The following is a 24682-nucleotide window of genomic DNA, read 5'->3' on the forward strand; positions in this document are numbered from 1 at the left end:
TCATTCCTCGGAAGCGCAGGGCTGGCGGAGGAAGTCAGGACCCGCGCAGGCGGGAGGCGTGCTCCTCAGCCCCGGGCAGGGCGGGCTCCGGCTCGACGCGAGTCAGAGAGAGACCGTGCCTTCTGTCGGATTCCAGAAAAGACGGTCGTGAGGTGCCTGAACGTGTTACCTTTTCCCTGCTATTGGAGGTGAAGCCACAGAAACCCAGAGCATGCGAGTGTTCGGAAAACACTGTAGAGCAATGGTTCTCAGCCTTCTGGCCCTTTAAATACAGCTCCTCATGTGGTGACCCAGCCATGAAATTATTTTCGTTGCTACTTCATAACTGTCATGTTGCTGCTGTGATGAATCGTAATGTAAATATCTGATCTGCAGGATGGTCTTAGGCGACCCCTGTGAAAGGGCCGTTCGACCGCCAAAGGGGTCGCAACCCACAGGTTGAGAACCGCTGCCGAGAGAGCCAGACAGACCAGGGTTCCTCTCCTCCTGTGAGTCCTAGAGGCTCAGCCCACAAAAGGCGTGGACCGAAGAGACACCGGGGTCAGGGGACATAATAAGTGATCAATAGCCAGTGAGCCGAGTGCCCCTGTGCTGGGCCCTGGTGTTTCCCAACATCTGGTCTGCGGTGGCGGAGGAGCCCCAAGAGTCTGCCTCTGAGCTACACAGACACGCCCCCTGCTGGCCTCCGTCTGCCTGGAAACTGCCCCCTCGCAGGGTGGTGGCGCCGGAAGTGCTGTGGGTTACGGGCGTCCTGTGGGGATGGAGAGTCCTGTTGGTGCAGGACAGCTTCATGGAACTGGACCCAGGAGACTTGGACCATGAGACCCTCTGACGCCAGGCAGAGCGCACCGCTGGGCAGTGCTCCTCAGCGGAGTCTCGAGGTGTGGGGCTAGTGGTTTGCATTTTTAACGAGCACCCAGGCCATTCTGACTCATCTGGGAGTTCAAGAACCTGTGGTTCGGGAAGAGAGGCTGCATCTCCCGGGGTGTGGGCCAGCGTTGGGGATCCATCCTTAAGGCACTAACCAAGGCCAAGCCCACTCGCACGCCGTGTCCCACGGCCCCTCTCCCACAGGGGAGCCCGTCACCCTCGGGACAGTGCTCTCCCGCGAGAGGGCTCAGGTCAGATGGTTCTCGGTGGGCTGGCCTCCGGAGAGGGGTGGCCCTGGCTGAGCAGCCGCGCCCCTGCGGGTTGGGTGTCTGCCCGGCTGCTCCCTGCGGGGCTCCCTGAAACCAGTGTTTTCCCTGCCTATGCATCTGCAGTCCCTGCCCTGGGGCTCAGCTGCCCTGGTGCCCACCTGTCTCTCTGAGGAGCCCCCAGCACTCTCCCCGATGAATCTGTGATACACCCCATGGCCTCTAGGCTTGGCACAGTTCCTCCCGGTCGCGTTGCTGAGGCTGCCCGCTGTGCGGGGACCAGCACGCCTTGCCCGGGGCAGACCCTGGGCTGCCACTCGCTGGAGCTGTCCCTGTGAGAGTCATGGCAGTGGGCCCAGTGTCTCCCGCATAAGGAAGGCAGTCCCCAAAGAGGCCCCAGACCGGCCCATGTCCTTTGACTATTTATCCTCGGGCTTCTAACCCCCACGGCCACTGCATCACGTGTGTGTCCTCAGCTGTGCCAGCGCAGGCCAGGCGTCCACTGTGCTGCACCTTGCTGTGGCAGCAGCTGCGGGCACCCATTTCTTCCCAGGTCCTCCTCTCCGTGGGCGGCCTCGGGAACGGGCAGAGGCGTGTGCACCAGGAGCAGCGGCAGCCGTGTCAGGGCCGGGCAGGGGGCGGGGGGACAGGCTCCGGGGAGATCTCTGGACAGAATCAGGCACCGCAGTCGCAGGCAGGAGTGGATCCCGGGGTTTGATTCTGCCTCTGCTTCCTGTGGCTGTGTGTACGGGGAGCTCGCGTGACCGCGGTTTGCCGAGTGTCGTGTGTAAAATCGGGATGATGATGATGATGATGATGATGATGATGATACATCCCTCCCCACCCCACCCCCATGGGATTATCATGTCAACACACAGAAAGCACCCAGACCAGGGGCAACACAGAGTAGGAGCTCACACAAGTGAGCTGCCGCCACCACCCTCTGGGACTTGGGGCCTGGTGGCCAGCGAGGTGTGGGGACAGGTCCCTCCCTGTTGCTGCAGGTCCCTGCTTGACCGTCTGAGTGGCTGACAGCAACGCTCTGCGATCGGGAGGACAGACACAGGAAGCGCGTGAGGGAAGAGAAGCCCACCTTCCTCTCCGGAGAGGGCGGAGCAAGGCCTCCCCGCCTTTCCCGCTGCCCCGGCCCCTGCCCCATGGGCTTGTGCTCAGCAGCCCGCTGCCCGCGGGCAGAGCTGCACTCGGCTCCTCAGGTCGTGTCTTTGTCTTAGAACGACACTGCCAGGGAGCAGTTTGTCTAGATTCCCAAGTTTGTAATTAAAACAATTGAGAAACAATTTTCACTATGAAAAAAAAGGAATAGCTGAACAGGAAGTCTCCTTTAAGCAGATGTTGTGCTGTGAGCCGTGTAGAAATACCATTTTGTCATCAACCCAGCACAGTTATCTCAAGGCTTAAAAGAAACGAAGGGAACATCTTTTCTCCTACCCCAGCGTTTTTAGCACCTAATATCATTTCACATTTAAAGGTGACAGCAATATCTTTAACGTTTTTCTATTGGATTAATAACGTTTAATGTTCAAAGCAATAAAGCGAAATGTTTTCGTGAAGGTGCTTTATATCACTGGTGGAAAATTCAAGTAAAAAAAAAAAGAAAGAAAGAAAGACCACACGCACAAAGTAATAGACATCGAGAGCCATAAACTCAAGGGAGCCGGGGCGTGGAGGTGGTTTTGTGGAGCCGCGGGTGTGCGAGGCCTGAGCCCGCTGGAGGGGCTGCGCGCCCCTGGCAGCGGGCTCACGGGCCCTCGCCCACGCCCCCCGCCATTCATCTCCACCCAGCAGTGGAATATGACAATGTTAGCATTTTTCATTTCCCTGACGTTACCATTAATAAAGCAATGATCCAAAAGGGGCTTTGCTGAGTCTGTTCTTTATGCTCCCATCACTCACGACGAGATAATTTCACACAGGATCGTTTTAAAATTAAACGGCGATAAAAGCGCTCTGCTGTTCTGTGTTCACCAGTTCATAGAAGTCTATCAAGTCATTAACGTGTCATGACAGACTGCTCGATGGCTACAAGAGTAATTAATTATTTGAATAAATAACAAGTTGAACTTGGGGCTTTGAACCACCCTGACACCCGCATCCCATTAGGGGCGTCCGGAACCTCGCAGGGCACCGGTGCGCGGAGTCAAAACGCAGGCCAGGGCGCCGGGGCTGATGGGAAACAATTTCGTAAACACGGGGCGACACTGCCGGGGAGAGAGCCAAAGTGTCACGTCCCCACGCCCACGTGGAGTTCGGTGCGAGAGGTTCCCTGGCAGCGGCCATTTCAAGACACCCTCGATCAGTGATGCTCTCGGAACAATGACACAGATTTTCATAATCACCATTAATCTCTGCATGTTTTCCAAGATAATTGCAGCAATTATTAGCTGGATTTCTTTTTTCTGTGCCCATTGTGGAGGGGAACAAGTACTTATTATCCTGGGTGGTTCAGAGAGCCCCGGCTGAACCGCTGTCATCTGCGAGCACGTCCTTTCAGCTCCTGAAAGTTCATCGGCGCCGGAAGCGAGGGTGGCATCAGCAGGCGCTATTGTTACCCCTTCAGGCTGCGCGGCGAGGCGGTTAGAGTGGACGGCTGAATTGTTCGTCGGTGGGACTGCTGGGCTCGGTTGGAATTACTGTCAGGTGGCGGGCGATGCCGTGACAGGTGCAGGCAGACGGGCGGCAGCTCACCCCGTTTCCACCGCGGACTTGCACAGCGAGCTGAAGACCAGTGTTTAGAGAATGCATTTTTGTGACATGCCCTTTAAAGGTTAATATTCAACCTGAAATCTGGGTAATGTGCGGCATTGCACTTCATAGACACAGCAACTAGTCAGAAGGACGCACGCGCCGGTTTTCCCAAATCGGGAGGGCGTCGGCCGGACGTCAGTTCTGCCTCGAGCCGCCCCTGCTCCCCGTATCCCCGTGGGCCGGAGAGTGTGTCCATGGAGCTGGGTTTTGGGAGGTGACACCCTGCTCCCAGGAGAAGCCATTTCCACAGGGAAGCGTTTCTTGAAAACCCTGTGGTTTGGCACTGGACCTGCGCGTACCTGTGTGTCCGGTGTAGGGACTCCTGCGCCCCATCGAGAAAGGGTGCGCAGGCCGGGCAGCTGGGTCCGCAGGTGGGAGCAGGGCGTGGGGGGCAGGTAGGCGGGGAGCGGGCCACAGCCTGCCGGCAGCCGGTGAGGGCCTGGCTGCGGCTTCGGACGTCACCTGGAAGCTTCGGGCAGCGGTGGAAGTTTTTAAGGGAAGGAGGGAGACCTGTACTTGAAAGCGAGTGAACCCCCAAGGTCCCTGCGGCGGGCACACCGTCTTGGCCACGCGGGTGTCTCCCTGGTCGCAGGATGGCTCCTTCACTTCTTCAGGCCCAGTGGCTGCCGTTCACCCCCTCAGCCTCCTGGTTCCGCCGTCCGCTTCCACCTGCAGGTGGCTTCTTCGTGTCGTGTAGGGCGCTGTTCCCACCATGTGCTTCCCTTACCCCGAGCACAATGCACTTGGTCTCTGCCAGGCCATTCAGTACTTAGGGAGTTTTCAAAAGCGTTTCTGTGGCCGGGAATGTTCCTGTTCGTGCACTTGGAGTTCCTCGTGGGCGTTGAGTGTGGGGCCCTGCTCGGCCCTGCTCACTGGACTCCCGCCCTCCTGCTCCTCCTGCAGCTCAGAGGCCCACAGAGCCTCCCCCTGCCCCCAGGCTGCTCTGAGGGGCGGACGGCCCTCAGACCCCCCTCAGGACGCGGGACTGTGGGAGGGGGTTACTGGCAGGCATTTTGTGTAGAGATGGGGGACTGAGGAAGGGGGGACGTGAAAGGGGGGGCTCCCTAACTGCCAGCTAGAAGCTCGGAGAACCTTCCTTGGTGGTGTGAAGGCACCTTTATCTTAAAGAGCCTGGCCCTTCCAACCGACCTGGCAAATCACTCCTGACTCCCGTTTATTCACTTTGCATTGGGGCTCGTTTCCAGGGCACGTCAGGCAGCCTGGGCCCGCCAGGCAGCCTGGGCCCGCCTGGGGCTGCTCCTGCTCCACGGGGATGGCAGGTGCCAGGGGAGAGCTGGTCCGGCACCCAGCAGGTCCCCCGGGCAGGCCTTGCTTCCGCGCCTCCAGGTGCCTTTCGGTTGGGACTCACAGCCCATAGGCTACATAATTTAACGTGGCTGCACTTAGGTTTCTATGTAAAAGAAGGTGAAAAAGGAAAGGTCTGCTACCTCAGAAAGGCACTGTCCTCTAGTGCAGTCGTATAATAATGATGGCGATGATGACAGTTACTGAGCAGTTAGTTCATACCTGGGCCTTGTGTTGTTAGCTCATCTAAATGTCACAGCAACCCAGATATTCCCTTCCTTCCTTCCACAGTCGAGGAAAGAGAGGCTCGAAGATTAAACATGTGTCCTAAGTCAAAGGGGGCGGAAGAGCTGGTCGAATTCAGGCACTGGCCGCGAGCGCTAAGGCTCGGCTGTGGCTGCCGCGTGTCGGTGCCTGCGCGGGGCGGGCTGTGCTGGCCTCTCAGGGGCGGCTCACCCGGCAGAACGGCAGAGGGCCCTGCACGTGAAACTCAGGCTAAGCACTCACCCAGAGCCCACGCGTGGCCGAGCTCACGCGTGTCTGACCCGTGCCCATTCCCTCCTCCCCCGGGGGCCGCCTCCCATGTGTGGGGCTCCCTCGGCTGACAAGTCACTCCTCTGGGCTTATGAGTGACATGACAACGCCGATCGCCGTGGGCCTAGAAGGAAGTCGTTGGCCTGTGTAGACTCAATTGGAATGTCAGCGAGCAGACAGCTCTGGAGGCGTCTACAAATATCTCCCAGAGAGAACCCCCAGCGTGAAGTCACCAAGGATGCAGAGCGCGCGGCGTTCTGGTTTGCAAGTGCGTTTTGAGAAATGGCCTTGAGATCTTGAGTCGTTGGCATTTTGCCGCACAAATTCTGAAGGACTGGAACGGGGCAGGCAAGGGGAGAGGGGCCGGTGGCTGGTTATTTACCCCCGAGCCCGGCAGCTCACAGACCCACAGGCCCCACCTCCCAGCGGCGTGGTTTTACGCTGAGGACTGCCTGCCAGGGCCACGTGCTCCCGCCGCCTCGCAGGCACTGTGACCCGAGCTCACTTCACCCCCTCGGCAACGGAGCAGACAACGACCCAGGAGCTGGAAATGGAGTCTTTTTTTTTTAATTTTACATTTCCTACCACATGATTTTGTGACTGTCAGGCATGTTGAAATTAATGCTGTGTTGCTTGGAGGTTTTGTGGTGGTGGAGACACCAGTGAGGAAAGGGGTTGGCGGCCCTGGGCAAAGGTGGGTGCCCAAGGCGATGGGGTGGCCCTGGGCTGGAGCCCGTGGCAGTTGGTGAGCTGGGCTCGGGTGCCCGCAGCCGTCCCCGGTGTGTGCTGGCGGGAAGTTCAGGGGCGGCTGGGGGGCTGCCTGGGCAAGTAGCGTGATCGTTCCCCTCGGAAGGAAGACGCAGGGGCTGTCACCCCATCCCGTTGCCCGGCAAAGTCCCCGCGGGGCATGGCCCAGCTGCCTGTGCGAGCAGGAGCCCGAGTTCATGTCCAACAGACGCCCGTGCAGGCAGCCACTTCTCCGCGCACAGCACCCGGTGTTCGGGGCGGTTGGGAAGGAAATCCCCCACCTTTTCCTTCTGCGACGTTGGGGGTGGCATCCCTGCAGGAGCAGCTTCGAGCTTTATTTGTTTAAACCTCGCAGGTCCCGGGAGCACTCCCAGGCCTCTGCACTCGGGTGCCTGGCTGAAAAGAGAACAGTTGCATGAGCTCATTGTTTCCTGTTTTTTTCTTTAATGTATTTTACAAACACTCCGGTGACAGGCCTGACACGCTGATTCCTATGTAGGCGCACTTCAGTTGGGGATTACAGCATTAATAACAGCGTTCCATGCATCACGCCATCTTTAAGCATGATCGTTATGATAAAGGGCATACTCTTAATTACAGGCCTGCTTAATTACAGCTCTGCCGAAGCGTTTGTTTAGGAGAATGCTAATTGTGCTACGGAGCCCGCGGCACTTCCTCGCTTTCATCTGCTGTAGGTCGCTCGCTCGGTGTGGGTGCGCGGATCAGCGTTTTGTTCAAACTGCCACCAAAAACAAATTTGAAAAGCAAAATTAGGAAACACTGTGCTGGTACTCGAAGGAAACTGGCCTGGCATGCGCCCCTCACCGCACCAGGCGCTCCGCCGCCTGTCCGTCACGTTTCCTCTCTCCCCACAGCAGCCCTGAGAGAGTGCTGTATTGTCCCCACTTTACAGACAGGCTCACCAAGGCTCTGAGAGCTGAGGCACCTGCTGGCCGCACATCTGCCACCTGCTCACTTGGACTTAAGGCCCCGGTCTGTTGACCCCCAGCCCATCCTCCCCATCACCTCCCCAGCATGCGCCCCACCCCCCCCAAGCTGGCCTCGGGCTCGAATCCTGGCTCCATAATTGCTCTGAGACTCAGTTTCCCTAATAACCTGCAAGTGACTGTGTTGAGGGTTATCTCGTCTGGGATCAGTAGAACGGGGCTGGGGACAGGCAGGTTACCTCTGAGCTTAGCGGAAGTGGGGGGGGGGGGTGGGCGGTGGCCTTTGCTGTGTCACAGGGGAGTCGAGGGACTGCCCTGTGCCTGGGAAGGCTGCTTTGGCCCGTGAGGGAAGGACAGGCTCTGTCCCTGCCTCTGGGTCGTGACCACTCAGTCAGGCCTGTCAGGTGAGAGCCTCCTGGGAACCCCAGGCCGCCTGGAGGGCAGGTTGGAGAGGAAGATGCAGCCCCGGACAGTGGCTCCCTGAGGGCAGGGACCTTGCTCGGCTGTCTCCCCTCCCCACCCCTCACCCCTACCCCCACCCCCACCCCCGCCCATCCCGTGTCATCCTGAGAGGACTCAGCAGTAGACAATGTAGAACACGCATCAGCCTCTGTGCACAGAGCAGTGAAGACAAAATACTGGCTTCAGCTGGGAAGGAGGGAGGACGGGAGGGAGGGAGGGAGGGAGGGAGGGAGGGGAGGCCTGGCTCCCCCACAAGGAGCCAGGATGGGGGTGATTGATGAACGTGCGTTTGGAGCACATGAAAAACGCGTGCCGTTGATTTTAAGGATTATGTTTGGCAAACCTCTAGATATTTTAAAACATGAGGAAAAGGCTGCCCAGATAAGGAGTCGAAATGAGCGTTATAGAATTAGAAGGGGATTTAGCGGCCCCACAGGTTAGCTTTGTACCCCACACAGAACACCCCCCCCCAGCTCCCCGACACATGGCCGCCTGCCTGGCGCTCCCACCCAGCTCTGCTGGCCCTTCCTCGGGTCCCCCCAGAGGAGGGCAGCTCCCCTCTGCACCTCACCCCACCTCTCTGCCGCTCCCCCTGTGGCAGCGCTGAGAATACATGTGGTCACCTTCCAGCCTCCTCTTCCAGGGCCAGGGCCCCATCTGCTGACCTTCTGTGTGCTGGCCCAGCGCTGGGACCCAGTGGGGCCACAGTGAACAAGAGTGGACAGGATCGGCCTCCCTGGAGCATCAGGCCTGACAGCGTCCTCTCCTCTCCTCACTGGTCTGGCTTCGGGTTCCCCACCGTCTTGGGCCCCCTTAGAGCTGCCAGTAACGCTCAGAAGATTCGGCCCCGCACTGAGCTCCGGCCGACACGGCGACCGCCTGGCTCTGGTGGCAGGACTCAGCCTGTGCCTCACCATGGCATCCCTGCCCCTTTCACGTGGTGAAGTCACATTATTGTTCATCTCTTCTGCTGTGACTCCACATCTCTTTCATTCCACCTAATACCATCGGCTTGGGGCCTAAAGTACCAACTGGACTTAATGACCTTTAGTAAGTTCAACCCATCCGTTAAGTGTAGCCCATGATCCCAACTTTTTGAGATCTTTCTTGGATTTCTCTCTGTTACCAGTTTATAAACTGCCCTCCCTGATTCCCCGTCAGCCACATCCTGTATAATAAAAGGGTAATATGTAAATCAACCGAACAGTGGAATTACCGTCGCTATGATGCGCACCAGGGGGCAGACGCTCAACGCAGGAGCTGCCCCCTGGTGGTCAGTGCGCTCCCACAGGGGGAGCACCGCTCAGCCACAAGCCGGGCTGATGGCTGGTGAGCGCAGCGGTAGTGGCGCAGCAACGCTAAGGATGTCCACGGAGCAGGCCTAAGCTGTCAGTCGGACATCCCCCAAGGGCTCCCAGACTGCTAAAGGGTGCAGGCTGGGCTGAGGGACCCAGCTCCCCACTTGCCCCCAGTGCACGAATGATCGTGCACCAGGCCTCTATATATATAAAAGGCTAATATGCTAAGTGTCCGACCTTCCGATTGGTCGCTATGACGTGCACTAACCACCAGGGGGCAAATGCTCAACGCAGGAGCTGCCGACCTGCAGTGATTTGGCAGCAGCGGTTATCAGGTGACACACCCTGAAACCAGAGAGGAGGAGCCCGATTCCTCGCGGGGCCGTATGATTCCACCTTCGGCCGTGGGTTATGTTGTTGCTGGGGCACTGTCAGCCCAAATCTGGTTTACTGCACACTTGCATTCCCCACCCTGTACAAAGCAACTTTGCAGAGTGCCCTCTCGCACTCCGGGACCCCTTGGGGGATGTCAGAGAGCCGGTTTCGCCCCATCCTCTCAGGCCAGGCTGAGTGACCTCACCTGCTGGAGGGACCCCGCTCACTCCGTAGACGCCCTTTGAGCCACGGCGCCACCCCAGGTGCAGCCAGCCAGGGAGGGACTGCAGAGGTTGGCTCCAGGGCGTGTCCAGCCCGTTTTGCCCAGTCCCACCCTGCTGGCCACCTTCTAATTAATTTCCTTTCAATGTGCACGAATCCATGCACCGGGTCACTAGTATTACATAAGCATTCTATGCACATCTTCACTGAAGTCATTGATAACACCCTGGGCAACCAGAGAGATTGCTCAAGGTCAACATCAATCTGTTAATCAGCTGCTTGGGCATCTAGTCCAGCCAGTGAGGGATTCTCCCCCTTCACATTGTCAGCGTATTTATCTGTCTTATCCACATGGCTAACATGAGATGTTTTGTCAAATGCTTTGCAAAATCCACATTCCTTCCTCCTACCATAATCTTTGACATTTAGATTTTTTAAATAAGTGAAGTTTGGCAGGCAGATTCTCTGTTTGGCAAGCTTTCGCTGGCGCCTGGGGACTCTGCCCCCGTGTGAGGAGCTCCACCCATGGGTGGAAGTGTCTAGAGCGAGTTCCGTTGCCATCCCAGCCACAGCGTCCCGGCCACTCGCTTTCCTTCCTTCTGAGTGTGTTCTCCCGTTTTCTAGAAGACTGACGAGCATCTGGCTGAGCCTCTTTCTATCCTGAACTCTAAGAGAAAGTGGTGCTTTGTCCCAGACGTCCTCCTTCTCTCCGCACGGCTGCCTCGGGGCCCACCGGGCATCGCTCTGGCCTCTCTCTCCAGCCTCCTCAGGGCTCCCCTGAGGACAGGTGTGCCTCAGCCCGACACCTGGATGGCCCACTTGGCGGTTAGCCCTCGCTCGGTCCCAACAACCCCCACCGTGGCCCGGGTTCTCCAGGTGTGGAGCGGGGACCTCTCCCTGGACGGCGGGTGGGGAAGGCCTGCTGGGGGGGGGCGGGGGGCACTGTCTCCCTGCCCCCTTCAGTCTCTTAGAAGCTAAGAGCAGGCCTTGGAAAATGCTACATATGTGGGCACATGTATGTATACGTGTGTATATAGATGTATAATGTAAGACGTATGTTGCCTATTACCTGCGTATGCTATAAGATAGACATGACACATTATACAGGGGCGGCAGAAGTGGGTTTATATCTGATCATATGGAAACACATGCAGGTTATTATTGCAGCAGCTTTATTAACAAAAGGTCACAATGCAACTATACATGGATTCACATAAAAATGCTACTGTTGCTAATATACAAGTTTTGCAAGTTACTTTTTTCTGGGTCTTTTTCTCCTCGGTTTGTATTTACATCCTTCCGAGTCCAATCAGCCAACCTGGGCAAGGGCCCTTCCCTGTCCATCACAGCTAGCGCAGCAGGAGCTGACAAACAGCCCAGGGACCACCACGGCCCAGAACGCAGTCATGTTTCTAGATCTTTCTTCTGAAATACGTGACTGTCAGTTGGAAGGAGGGATAAAAACCCGATCCAGGGCCCTGCTAAGGGCCCCACAGCCTGGATGTGACCCTCAGCTGAGAGCATGTCTAACGCGCCTGCTGTGCTCTCAGCCTTGGGCACCCCGTCCTGCTGGCAGCCCCTCCCTGGCTCCTGCCACTCACAGGCCAGAGGCCAGGCTCCGGGGCGGGTGCCAGGGCCGCTCTGCTCTCACCGCTCTTGTCTACACAGCTGTCTGCTCTTCCGGGGACTTGGGGGTGTCTGCCTCCCGCACCAGGGGCGTCCCAGGAGCAGGGATGGTGCCTGTGTGCACACCCCTGGGCCTCACGCTCCTGCGTGCAGGTTGGCTGGCTCCAGCCGCTGACTGGCTTGTGCTGTCGATGCTGATGTCTCAATTCTTTGACATGGATGGTGTCTACAATGCCCTTTCCTCTCTCTTCTTTTGCAGCAATGGATGGTGTGCCTTTTATGATTTCAGAGAAGTTTTCTTGTGTTCCAGAAAGTGTAAGTGTCGTGCATGATTTCCCTTCCCTCCCCGACCCCCGGCCTGAGCGCCCTCTGCCCCGTGGCGCGATGGCATGCAGGGCTCTCCTGGTGACCCTCACACCCCCGCCCCATTCGGGTCATTTCTGCTAACCCCCCTGCAAAACCCCCCCTCCCCGCTGGTCGGAAGCTCAGCCCTGCAGACAGCGACAGGCTGAGGGGGAGGGGCTCAGGCCCCTCTGAGCCTGGCAGCCAGTGCTGCCCAGTGAGGTCCTTGAGAACGAATGAAAGGAGGGCGCCAGAGGGACTAGCAAACTCAGAGGCAGCCAAGCCTTTTTGCTTCAAATGTGATGGTTAATTGGACTGAACTTCACTTGGTTTCCAAGTTCAGCTTCATTTGGGTTTTTTATTTAACGATGATGATGTTCTACAAAAATGGAGGCTGCCTCGCTTTCCCATTTTAATTGCTACACTCGGTGATTCCCGTTCTCCGCTCTCGCCGGCAGTCCCCGTGGGCTGGGCTGGCCCGGCACGCAGTGTCAGGCCGCGGTGGGTTTCCATGTACCGCCGGCCTCGCCACCGGCCAGCACGGACACCCTCCACACGGGAGCCCCCCAAGGCCCGCGGGGGCACTGAGTGGGCTGCCTGGGCCTGAAGGCGGAGCTCAGACCTGAAAGGCAGGCGCCCACCACCGGGCGTTGGCGGCTGTGGGCTGGGCCACAGGCCCTGCCTGGCACCCCAGGCCTCTCTCCTGCTGCCTGCCCCCCGGGTGGCAGTGGCCCTCCCTCCGCTGTGCAGGCCTGGCCCAGGCTGGCTGCATAGCCTGGTTCCCGGGATTTTTTGTCCTTTCCGAAGAAGTTTGCTTTAAGCAGCTAAGAAACGTGAAGGCCCTGGTGGGGGGCACCAGCTAAAGAATCCGTCAGTGTTTTTCTTGGATCTGACTTAAAACCACCCGGCTTGCCATGTGACCTGCTCTGGAGTCTCCATTTTCATGAAATATAATAGGCCTCCTCTGAACCCTTCTGGTAAGCAGCTTAATCTTGAAAAATGCTCCTGACGTGACACGCGGAGCATGAGTAACTTCAGCCGACTCCACTCGGCCGTGTTGCCATGGCGACGCTGGCGCCTCTCCCGCCGGCTCCTGGGAGAGGCAGCTCTGTCCTGCGCACCAGCTCCGGCCGGGAAGTTTAGTGGGGCAGTTAGAGCCTAATGATACAACAGCTGGACCTCAGCTGGATCCCGGGCAGCCGGGCAGGCGGCCCATGTGCGCCGCACGGCCTGGCAGCAGGCGAGAGCCAAACTGCTTTCTGGCTACGGGCAGCGCAGCCCGGAGCCCCGTGCCTAATCTGGTGGCCCTGCCCCAAGATCGCCCTCACTAATGGGCTGCTACCCAGGCGCTGCCGACTCAGCAAGTGCCCAAGGCGCGCGCTCAGGCCAAGCCCGGTGCCAAGAGCTTCCCTGCTTCCCTCACTTCACCCTCCCAGCAGCCTGGCCTGGAGGCCCAGCTGCTCTCCGGCAGGAGAGGAAATGATGGAGTGATGGAACCGGAGGCCGGTTTCGAGTCCCGGGCCTTGGACTTGGAAGTGGCCTCTCCCTACCTGTCTCACAGGAGACCCCGGCCCAGCTCAGGCCCCGCCCCCTCGGGCTGCAGTTCGGAACCAGAAAGGCCCTGGGCTCAGGGGGCGGGGCCGGTGCCCTTGGGGGACTGGAGAAGGCCCATATGCCCAGAGGGGGCCAGACGGGCTCAGAGTCTGCCCTCTGCCCTCTCACCATGCACTCAGCCCCCGCTTCTCTGGGCCTCCTGCTGACTCTTGGAGCCACATGTGTTTGACTTTGCATGCCGTCTGTTGAAAAGCCAGCATCTTTTATTAAAAGGTCCCCCATATTCATGATATTATAGAAACACCCATCAAAACGCGGTATTATTTTTCACCACCTTTCGTTTCGCAAATGACCATTAGTAGGCAGTGATTTCGTTCACCTTGCATTTTCAAAGCCCTGGAGTTCCCCCAGCTCCTCCCCGGACACCTGAGTCCGGGAGGAGAGACTCGCTACCTGCCTCCTGGAACGACTCAGCCCCACGCCCCGCAGTGGCCTGGCGGCCTCCGGGGAAGGCGGGGCAGCTCCAGCCCCACAGCCGTGGAAAGAAAGCAAACGGCTTCTCCCGTGGGCAGGGGACGGGGAGCTGGGAGTTACTGATGACAGTCACTGCCTTTCCAGACGGCGTGACCCGCCCGGGTGCTGAAGGCAGATGACTAAGCAGTGGTCCCTACACAGGGCACTTTCTGGAAGCGCCCTCACTAATCCCTGCAGGGTCCCCCAGGTTCCGCGGGGAGGGTGGAGGAAACACTGGGTCACACGGGGGCGGAGGTCACGCTCTGTGCACGGCCGCCCGTGTGGGGGAGCAGTGCCAGCCCTGAAGGGCGCTGTGGTCTGTGCTTTCAGATGCAGCCCTTTGACCTGCTGGGAATCACCATCAAGTCTCTGGCGGAGATAGAGAAAGAGGTAAGCCGGGCCCGGCGGGAGGGGCTGGCCGGCTCGCGCCCTGGCTCTCTCCGGTCAGGGATCTGCTCCGGAGCAGGAAGGACCGGGGTTGGGGTGCCCTTTGCCGAAAGCCACCCCCATGTCACTCACATGTGTCGCTTGGAAATGGAGCCCACTTTTCATGTTTATTACCCCAGTCCAGCGTGCCAGCCCTCCCCGTCCTCCTCGCTCAGAAGGCTGTAAGAGACGGAGGGAACAGTTGTGCTTTATTTTTCTCTCAATGTCTCAGCTTAAAGAAGGTGGGGGTTCGGGGAGGGGCTGCGTGTGCCGAGCCACCAGGAGGGGCGTGGGCCGGGTCCCGCCTCTGTGACTTAGAGGCCCGGGTGCTCCGCTGTGCGTGGTAAGCCAGACCCCGTGGGGCAGCCTGGTTCAAACAGTTTGGATGTTTCTCTGCTAAAAGGAAAGACACCCCAGCTGGGGGCACATGTGGCAGCTCTGACGAGAGGGCGTCGAGATCATGGAGTGAGATGGGGTCGGACGTGCTCCCGCTCCCAGGACAGCGTGGCGTGCGCGTCTTTGTGTGGAGCGGGTTGCGGAGCGTCACGTGCTTGCAGCGGCCCCGCTGAGGGGAACATTTGTCTCGGAGATGGAAGTGCGAGGACCATTTCCATATCCCCGCTCCTCTGGGCTTTCTCTGCTGTGCCAGCGAGCGGAAGGGGCTGCATTATTGAAAGATGGCTGAAATCAAGGAAAATGGAATCAATGTAGTACAACAGATTCCTAAACCTGTCACAGCAAAAACAAGACGGGAAAGCCCCCCTTGTCTTTGCCTTCCAGTAAATCATAAAACCAACCTGATTGTCATCTGTAGACCGGGGGGCGGGCGGGGGGTGCTTTTCTGTCTGTAAACTTCGGGGAAAGACAGGCCGCTGCCACGCTGGGGAGGCGCCTAGGACCCCGTCAGCCCTTCTCAGGTCCAGGAGCCGATGGCCCTGCTCAGCCCGGCCTCGGCGCATGGTCCTCGGGGGTGGCGCCCGGTGTGCGTGGGAAGGGGAGGCCTCGAGGGTGGCCTGCTCTGGCTGCAGGTGGTGCCGCAGGGCACAGCCTGGGACCGTTCAGGATGGTGAAGTTCAGACGGACGGGTCTGGCCCACACTGACTGGGGGCAAGTCACACCCGCTCTCTGTTTAAAGCAGGGCTCTCCGTAGACCGATCCCACGGGGTTTTTCGTGAATACTTGGCAGACAGGTGCCCGTCGCCGTGGCTGGGTGCTGTGAGGTGGCACGTGCTGGCGATGGGGCAGCCCCCAGCGTGGCCTTTGCGCCCCTGGGTCCCCGAGTGTTTAAGCACCTGCTGTGTGCTCAGCGCGGGCTCCCGGCTCCACCTGCCGCCTCCCCGGCCCTCGCCCACGCTGACTGGGGGGTGTCGTTCCTCCCATGTCGTGGGCAGAAATGGAGGCTCAGAGAGTGGGGAAAAGATTGAGGCCCAGTGTGTCACACCCCAAATCCTCTCCCCATGACTCGAAGTCTGTGGCTCCGCGGGCCTGCGAGGGGCTGGTGAGGAGTGTGGGGGGCGGGGGCCGGGGGACCTGGGTCCTGACCCTGGCCTTCGGGTCACGGGGAGCACACGAGGGGGATGTGGGAGAGGCCGGTGCAGGGCCGTGCCTGTGGTGGAACCGCTGTAAACCTCAGTTCTCCTCCCGCTCTCAGGACTGGCGTCCGGACCAGACGTGTCGAGCTGGGCTGTCTTGTCTTGAGGTCAGAGGCTCTGAGCGGAGCTGGTGGGCAGACAGGCTCTGCAGTCCGCGGCCCTGGGCCTTTCCCAGTTTCCTCATCTGCAAACTGGGGCAGTAATGAAAACGCTGCCCCTGCAACACCTGTGGGGTTTGACTGGGCGCCGTGTGACTGGCTGAGAGCAGGGCCTGCGCTGGCTCCCGCTCCGTGGCTGCCGTGGCTGCCGTGGCTGCCGTGGCCGAGGCCGCCTCCTTGTCCACAGGAGGGCGTGAACGGCCGAGCCCAGCCCGCGGCACGCGCTGCTCGGGCCGTGGCTGAGCGGTGGCATCGGGGGACCCAGCCGAGCTCTAGTTCTTGTTTCTAGCGACGGGCTAATCATACACGTCCGTCCTCTGTTGAAGGAAGCTGAAGCCGCGTTGGAAATGTGGGGAAACGGGAAGAGGCTGGAGACGGCAAATGGGGTGTGAAGCCGCCGCGAACACCCCGCTGTCAGAAGCTGTGGAGTTTTGCCTCTAATCTGAGGATTGACACGTGACACCAGCCGTCCGCGTGCATGTAGTGGTGACCAGTATGTTGATATCCGTACACTTTGGTGAACAGCTCCATCTTCTGCAGCCACGTGTGAGGGTTTTCTCCATAAATACACCTGAGCGTGCTCCTTCTAGGCCCTGAGCCCAGCCTTGCAGGGGTGGCTGAGGCCTGGGAGAGGCTGCGCCCACAGCCCCCGGCCTGGTCTGGCCCCCGGGGCCGGCCCTGGGCAGCGGCTGTCTCCTCCATGGGATGATGGTCCCCTTTTTATCCCCAGCAGGTCTGGCTGCTCTTGGTGGGGAGGGGTGGGGCCCAGGGCAGGGGGAGCTCTGCTGGCAGCTTCCCTGCTCCCTCTAAACGAGCGGTTCTCAACCTGTGGGTAGCGACCCCTTTGGCGGTCGAACGACCCTTTCACAGGGTTGCCTAAGACCATCCTGCATATCAGATATTTACATGACGAGTCATAACAGTAGCAACATGACAGTTATGACGTAGCAACGAAAATAATTTTATGGTTGGGTCACAACATGAGGAGCTGTATTTATAGGCCCAGAAGGTTGAGAACCACTGCTGTAAATTGTTTCATCCCATTAAGCCAAGCCCCCCCAAAGGCGGGAGACTGCCTATGGGTCAGGGGCACAGATGCCAAGACCCACCTGGGCCCCGTGCCTATGGGGGCTCCTCCCTGGTCCCCCCTGGCTCCCTGCTCCCTGCTCACGGGGCTGAGGAAGGAGAGGGCCGCCCGGGGGACCGTGATGCTTACATCCGGACCCGGAGGTGCGCTTTCCTTACTCGCGCTGCCTGGGGTGTTTCTGAATGTGAGCCTGCGCCTGTCACTACCATTTGGCCCTGGGACAGGTCACTCCATGACTGAACCCCATTAACCTGTCAGCCTTGAGCTTGGGGGTTCGGGACCGAAGGAGCACTCCAGCAGTGCCCAGCAGAGCTGCCCCGGTGCACCCACCACAGCAGGGGGCCCTGGCCTGCCACTGAGTAACAGATGGAAAGAGACGAGGTGTACCCCGGTCGTGGGTGGGCCCCACAGAACCCCAGTGAGCTCGGGGGACAGTGTGAGCTAGGACGAGGCTCTGCCCGTGGCACCTGGGTGTTTGCAGGACGTGTGTGGCTGTGGAGGCAGTGGAGGCAGCGTGGTGCAGGGAGAGGACAGTTAGTCCCATGCCAGGGTAGCATGCCAAATCTGCCCCCCCCCCCGGGTTTGACCCTGGGGCAGTCTCCTGATGACCCCGCCCCCAGGTCTGAGCCGTGGTCAGCGGTCAGGACCTCCCCAGGGCTGTGGCTGAGGCAGGACTTGATCACGTTTTATGAAAGACACGCACAGGAGGTCATGTCCTAAGGTCATGATTAAAATCAGTGCACATGCTACCGCGCAGATTTCAAAGGAAAAATCATTGGGAAGGCACAGCCTTTCAGCCCAGAAGCTCGCTCAGGCCCCGTGGGTGGGTTGTTGGAAACGAAGCCATGGTCACCAAAAACACTAAAATCTGACCGCTCCTGGCCCTCGGCCGTGGCACCGCCCCGGTTCTCCCGGCCCCTCTTCCTGCGGCCACGGCCTGCCACCCGCATCCGTCCACGGCTCAGAGCAGGGGCTTTGCCAAGTAAATGGGTCCCAGGCTTGAGAGTGAGATTTTGTTCCTCTCCCCTCAGCCCGGGAGGTGGCCAGGGGGTGACCAGTGGCAGGAGTGGCAGCACCGGGAGGTCTTCTGGCCCAGCCTGGCCCCTCCCCAGGGGCCTGGGGCCGTGTCCCCTGCAGGCCTCCTTGTCCTCCCGCTGCCAAACAAAAGGCTCTCCCCTGGGAGTCGGGGTGTAATTTTGCAGCCAGCCCCTGTGATGAAGCGTCTTCCCTCCAAGCAAGCTGGGCATATAAATGCTCGTTATTTCCCTCGGAAGCAATCGCCCTTTCTCCATCCGTTGTATTTCCGTCCAGGCAGCAGCTTCCCCTGTCGGTCACCTGAACCGGAGCCTGTGTGCTCCTCCCCCACGGCCCCACCCTGCCTCCCTCACAGGCCAGTCTGTCCCTTGTCTCGGGGAATGATGGCCAGGAGAGAGTGGCCTTGATGGTGGTAGATTTCACGCTGCGTGCATGACGACCGGCGAGCCTTTTAAAAATAGGAGCTGGCGATTCCTGTGATGGACGGGCATCCGGATGCCGGGCAGCTCCACACACAGCCATCTCCCCGCCTGCTGCCCGCCTCCCACGGAAACCGTGGGCTCCCCGCCCTTCAGGGGCACCGCACTCAGCAAGGGACGTGCTGGTCGCCACCGGCTTCCTGGTGGAGCAAACAGCCTCCATTTTCACGGATCTAAAGCCTAAAGACAAGGGAGAGTCTAATTAGTAAAGGGACGATCTCGTATTAATCACTCCCTTAAAATTGACAAGGGAGGCAGCCCGTTTAACCACTTAATTGCTGCAGGTTTTTATGGGCTGCTGTTTGCAGGCGTATTTAATGAAGAAGTTATAAATCCAAGGGAGCTTAAAATTTTAATTTTATACCTAAATATTTTCCTTGTTCTCGTGTTTGTAGTCAATCCTCAAGAGTGTAGTCACGTGGAATGTTCTTTAAATGAACATATTTGCTAACTGGCATGATTTCAGTTTTTAAAACATTGGTTCCAGCAATTAGGCATTTTTTTTTTCAGTTCCCAAATGACTAGAGAAATTCGTCTTGATTATAATTGCTCTTAGCCACGCATATCTAATTTGTGTCTTTTTAAGCGTTAATTAGTAAACAGCCTGAGCTGACATCTTTATGTGTTTGTATGTTGAAAAATGGGGCTTATTGCTTATTTAGCTTGGGCCCACTCCACGAGCAGCGACGGCACGACATGGAGGTGAAATTAACGGGACACATGTGGCAGCTCGAGGTAAAAGGAATTTTTGAATTCAACTTTTGGACATTCGGTTTTCATGGGCTTCTGCTGGCCCCTTCAAACAGCTGAGATTCAGGGTGGATTTGGAACCTGCATAGGCGGGCAGAAAGTGAAACAGAAGATTTTTGTATCAGTAATGAAATGGCAGAGTCCCAATTTTATAAAAGCAAAACGTTCATATCCCAGCACAATTGCTCATTCTCTCGACTCTGGAAAGCTTTCATTGTGCTTATTAACGCGGAAGAATTCTGTGCGGGGAGAGGGCGCAGAATGTGTGGTCCCTTTGCACCATCTAGTGGTCAGGTCTTAAACTGCAACAGGAAATAAGCTGCCTTCTCTCCACCTGTGAGATTTAACCTCTTCACCACCGAGAATCCTTTTTCTTTTTTTATATTTCAGTAAGGACGCTGATATTTTGGGGGGAATGTGCTACTTTATTAAATAAAGGTTAGTTAAGTAAATAGGCGTTAACCTGTCCCTCCCCCCCCCTTTTTTATATTGCTCACCGACAGCTGCACCAGATGCTACAGTGCTGTCGCAGAGTGGAGATCACCCCGGCCCAAAACAAAGTGACCTGATGCCGTCCAGTGGATGGCCCTTCCGAAGGCACAAAAGAAGTGTTGTCCTTACTGTGAAATGTGGGAAGCAGCTTGGGGACCACGTCAGGAGCCTGGCCACCGTTTCGGGACCAGTTTGAGGCCCGAGACAAGACCAGTTCTCTCCCCATAAATCCCGGCAGGTCTCCTGGGCAGTTTATCCTCTTAAGCAGCTCCCCTGCCAATCAAAATCGGCTTTTAACATTTAGTGTTTTCCCCCTGAGTTCACAGGTTTTACATGTTTATAAAAATGCAAACATTTCAGACACATAAACTTCCCCCATATTCCACTCCGGGGATACACACATACACACACGTAAACATTACACAGGCTCACAAGACACACAGTATTCTGTGCCTTGTTGCACACTCACCATGCACCTTGCACATCCTGCCATGTCAGTGCGCACAGATCTGCTCCCCCCTTTCCGCGACTGCATGTTTCCTCTGTGATACTTCCGCAACCTCTGCGGACTGCCTTTTGAGCTGTTCCGGTCATCTGCTGTCAGGCTGCTGCAGTGTACTTCCTTGTACGTGTGTCCTTGCTCCCCTGGGCCTTCTTACAATATGTTCCCATCCTGCCTTCCCAGGAGGAGGGGTGTGCCTTCATGACTCTACCGTCAGCATGGGAGGGTGCCCGCTTCCCACATCCGCTCTGGCTACACTTCCCTGGTATTTAAAAGTGAACATCTTTTCATGTTTATTGCTCATTTGTATGTCTTTTATGAATGTCTCCTGTTTGTACCCTTTGCCTAATGTCCTCTATTGACTTCTTTAGCTTTTCTCGTTCATTTTTAAAGAGTTCTTTATGCTCTTTATAACAACCTTCTCTCTATTCTGGGTACACACACACACACACACACACACACACACACACACACCACTCTCACCAGCGGCTTCTCACCTTGTTAATAATGTGTTCTAAATTTTTTCATGGGCAGATTAATTTTTGGCTTCAGAGCATACTTAGAAGATTATAAAAATATTCACTCCTATTTTCTCTACCCTTTTGTACTTTAATATATTAAAATATTAAATGCTTCTCAACTCCTTAACCCACCTGAAATGTATTAGAAGATGAGGGCTAGAACCAGATTTACTTCATCTTAAAGTGTTAGCCAGTTTTCTCAGCATTGATTATTTTCTTCAGGGAATTGTAAATACTACCTTCATCATACACAGTCATGCACCGCGTGTACCAGTGGTCCCATAGACTGTAACGGAGCTGGGAAATTCCTAGCGCCTAGTGACATCGTAGCCGTCCTAACGCCATAGCACAACACGTGACCCACCTGTCTGGGTGGTGCTGTCTGTGGCTTGTACCACCTGCTCGCCAGTTGTACACAGTGTGGCAGGCACATTATGCAGAGTACGTCAGACTTGATAATGATGATAATTGACTGTGTTACTGGTCTCTGTACTTACATACTCTTCATTGTTATTTTAGAGTGTGCTCTTTCTACGTATAACAACTGTTTGCCCTGGAACAGAAGCCGATGTCTCGTGCTCCCCGCACCTCTCGTGCTTGATTTTCTCTCCTGTTGCTCCGCACAGTGGCGTGCTGTCCAGGCGCGTGGCTCGGGGCGTGGGCTGTGCCGTGCAGGTTTGTCTAAGTGCGCGATGATGATCGTACAACAAAGTCTCCGACAGCACGTGCATCCCCTCATCTAAGTGGCACGTGCCTGTCTAGTTCCCCATGTAAGTTCATTAATGGACATTTTCCTTGACTCTTCTTCTGATCGATTACCACGCTGTTTTGAATCTTACAGCTCTGTGACAAGCCTTAATACGTGATAGGGCTAGTTCTTCTTCCCCCCAAAAGAATCCTAATTATAGTCACATGACTATTCTTCCAGCTGAACCTCAGAATCGTTTGGGGCCAGGGGGTCCAGAAGCTCCATTTCCGGTTTATTGTAACTGGAGGACATGGTGATGGGGCTGGCATTTCCGGGGAGGCGCCTCCCTCGGGCCTTTGCTTGCCTCACTCGGGGAGTAGAATGGAGTTCTTTGCAGAGTTCCTGCACTTCCTTCCAGGCTGTTCCTAGGTGTTGCATGTGTCTGTGGCTCTTGTAAATGGGGTTTTTGCTCCGTTAGCTCTTCTGTTACTCGTGTATCCACAAGCTGTCGGCTTCGCATTGCGTGTCTGGAGTTGGCTCACTTTCCTGGCGGTTCCTCGGTCGCTTTGCGCAGGCGGGCAGTTCTGTCACCTGCAAACCCGACCCCAGCCCCCCCCTTCCCAGGGTTTGCCCCTCGCCGGTGCCTTCGCCCGGCCGGCGGTCGGTCACTGGGCCGCCGTGTCTTCATGTTTTTGATGCAGGTTTCTAGTTTCAGAATTCATCCCGGGTTCCATTTTGGCTTGTCAGATGTATGGGCGTGTCCCTTTTCTCTTGTGTTAAAGAATTAGCCATCTATTTTTATTTTCCTAAATGTTTTTATTAGAAATGGATGGTGGCTTTTGATAAATGTCTTTTAATCATCTCTTGAGATGCTCATTTTTTTCTCCACGAGCATATTAATATGGTAGATGATATTAATAGAGTTCCTAATTCTGAGAGTCTCGGGCTCCCTCCTCCCCGCTCTGTGGTCCTATGGCCCGAGCGGCAGCCCCCACAGTTGCTCCCACAGTGGCCCCGGCATTCAGCACACACATGAGCGAGCCAGGCCGGGCGTGGGAATGGCTGAGGCAGCGATGACGCCTGGCGGACAGAATCGCCCGCCTGGCACTGTCCTGGGTGGTATTCCTGCTCGTGCAAAACTAGAGTCAAGATGATGCAAGTCCTTCATAGAAGGGTGTTTCTCTTCTTACGGTTTGGGGCTCTTTCATCCCCCGACGTTTAAAGTACTAGCCCCTCACATTGAACTTGTGGAAGGCTACCTGCACGTAGGTATGACATGAGTACAAAGGAGCTGAGGAGGGGGAAACACCTTCCCAGCGTGACCACAGCTTCTCCTCACCCCAAACCAGGGCCAAAAAGCAGGGTCGTTTCAAACATTTTCTGCAAATAACCCAGGAAAGGAGAAATGCAGACGTCTGCTTCAGGTGATACTCAGGTAAACTCTGAAATGCTGGCGCAGTGACGGGGGACCCGGCTGTTTGTGGACACAGAAGTGGTGTTTATTCGCAGGGGTGAGGAGGGCTCGGGGCTCTGCCCCAGGGTGGGGACGTAGGCGTCACCAACCCCTCCTGTGCGTCCCAGGTTTGGAGCAGAACGGGGTGACTGATAAGGAGGGATGAAGTGACCGGAGGCCTCAGAGCAGGCGGCGGCCAGGCTGAACCAGCGCCTCACCGAGCCGTTCTCAGGCAGCCCTAAGCCCACAGACATGGTTCCTGCTCCCGGAGCAGATGGGCCTGGGGGGGCCTTGTCCACCCCCTCCCCTAGGGCGACCCGCGGTGGGACGGGCTCCCGATCCCGGGGTTGCTCGGGAAGCCACCTGGGAGCCAGCGCAGGGACGGGCTGTGATGGTCAGAGGCCCTCCAGCGTGTCCCCGGCCCTGGTGGCCTGGGTCAGCCTCTCTGAGCCCCGGGTTGCTCACTGTTGTGGGAAGAGCAGTACCAGCCCCACGGGGCGTGAGGATTTGGTCCCAACACTCACTCTGGACCCGGCAGCCCCTGCCGCCCTGTCACCTGTGGAGCCATAACCCAGGAGCCCTGAGCGGCCGCCCTTCCTTGAGGGAGGTGCCAGGCGTGCTCCCTGCTCTGGGGATTCTGGGACCTCCCCCCCACCCCCGAGGGGAGGGCAGGCCTGGCTTCCCCGCAGCCCAAGCCTCTGCAGTGTCCAGCCCCGAGGCGTCCCCTTTCCCAGCTTTGGGACGTCCCTGAGGTGACGCCGTCCAAGGACGAACAGGCCTCCCGCAGGGCAGGAGCCGACAGGACAGGCCGGAGGAGGCCGGCTGCCCAGGCCACCTGCCCCGGCTGAGTCCCCGCAGCCCGGCTTCCAGAGGAGCGAGGGGAGGACACTGCCCATCGCCCCGAGGGGCTGAGCCGTGGGCGGGGAGCACAGCAGGTCGGGGCCTGGGCTGTGCAGCCAAGGCAGGTGCCCAGGGCCCTGCCCGCCTCCCTCTGGCTGTGCAGGGACCTCCATGCCTTCCGGAGCCTGCCCTTCACTGGGCCGACCCCTGCACCGGACTCCTCTCCTTGGCCTGAGTCTTGCCCCTTTACCTCCCCTCCCCCTGTGCTCCCCTGGCCGGGCCTTCCAGGCCCCTCTCACCGAAGTGCCCTCCGTGTTGGCGCCCATCAGTTCTACCCCCACCTCCGGATTGCCTCCCATGAGGAAGTGGGTGCAGACACGTGCCAGCTGCTGGGCCTGTCCCCCTGCCCCCGCTCGGTCTGTGACCCTGTGCAGCGCGGCGCTTCCCGCAGCTTCCACAGCTGGGCCCACCCCGAGCGCCGCCCTTTCTGCCGCTGGACCCAGGGAGGGAAGAGGGGGGATGTGCCTTTCTCTGGGGGAGCTGGTAAATGTTTGCAGGCAAATGCTGGTGCCTGCCCCATCCCGGCCAGGCCCAGCGCCCTGGTGCTGGCGAAGCCTTTGGTCCTGAGGCACGGAGGACGCGCTCCACACGAATCATCGCCGCGCCCGTGAGTGGGCCGGTGGGTGGGATGGTCGCCACCTTTGGCCAGTGGCCCGGCAGTGAAACGCCAGCTCCAGGTGCCCTGGAAGCTGTGGTCTGCACCTCCCACTGCCGGATGCCGCCTCGCCGCGACAACAGGACAACAGCCGTGGGGAAGGTGGGAGTGGTGCGC

The 24682-nt window shown here is 57.9% G+C and overlaps 1 protein-coding gene across 1 annotated transcript in view; it reads left to right on the plus strand.

The window, feature by feature from the left end:
• MVB12B (multivesicular body subunit 12B) overlaps positions 1-24682 on the plus strand; it is a 141502-nt gene that overhangs the window by 109882 nt on the left and 6938 nt on the right. The window contains exons 8-9 of the mRNA XM_081103898.1: positions 11678-11733; positions 14158-14217. Of these exons, the coding sequence (XP_080960024.1) occupies positions 11678-11733; positions 14158-14217 (116 nt within the window). The remainder of the gene's footprint in view (positions 1-11677; positions 11734-14157; positions 14218-24682) is intronic.

This window comes from Myotis nattereri, assembly GCF_964212035.1.
Source record: "Myotis nattereri genome assembly, chromosome: 12".
Classification (NCBI taxonomy): Eukaryota; Metazoa; Chordata; class Mammalia; order Chiroptera; family Vespertilionidae; genus Myotis; species Myotis nattereri.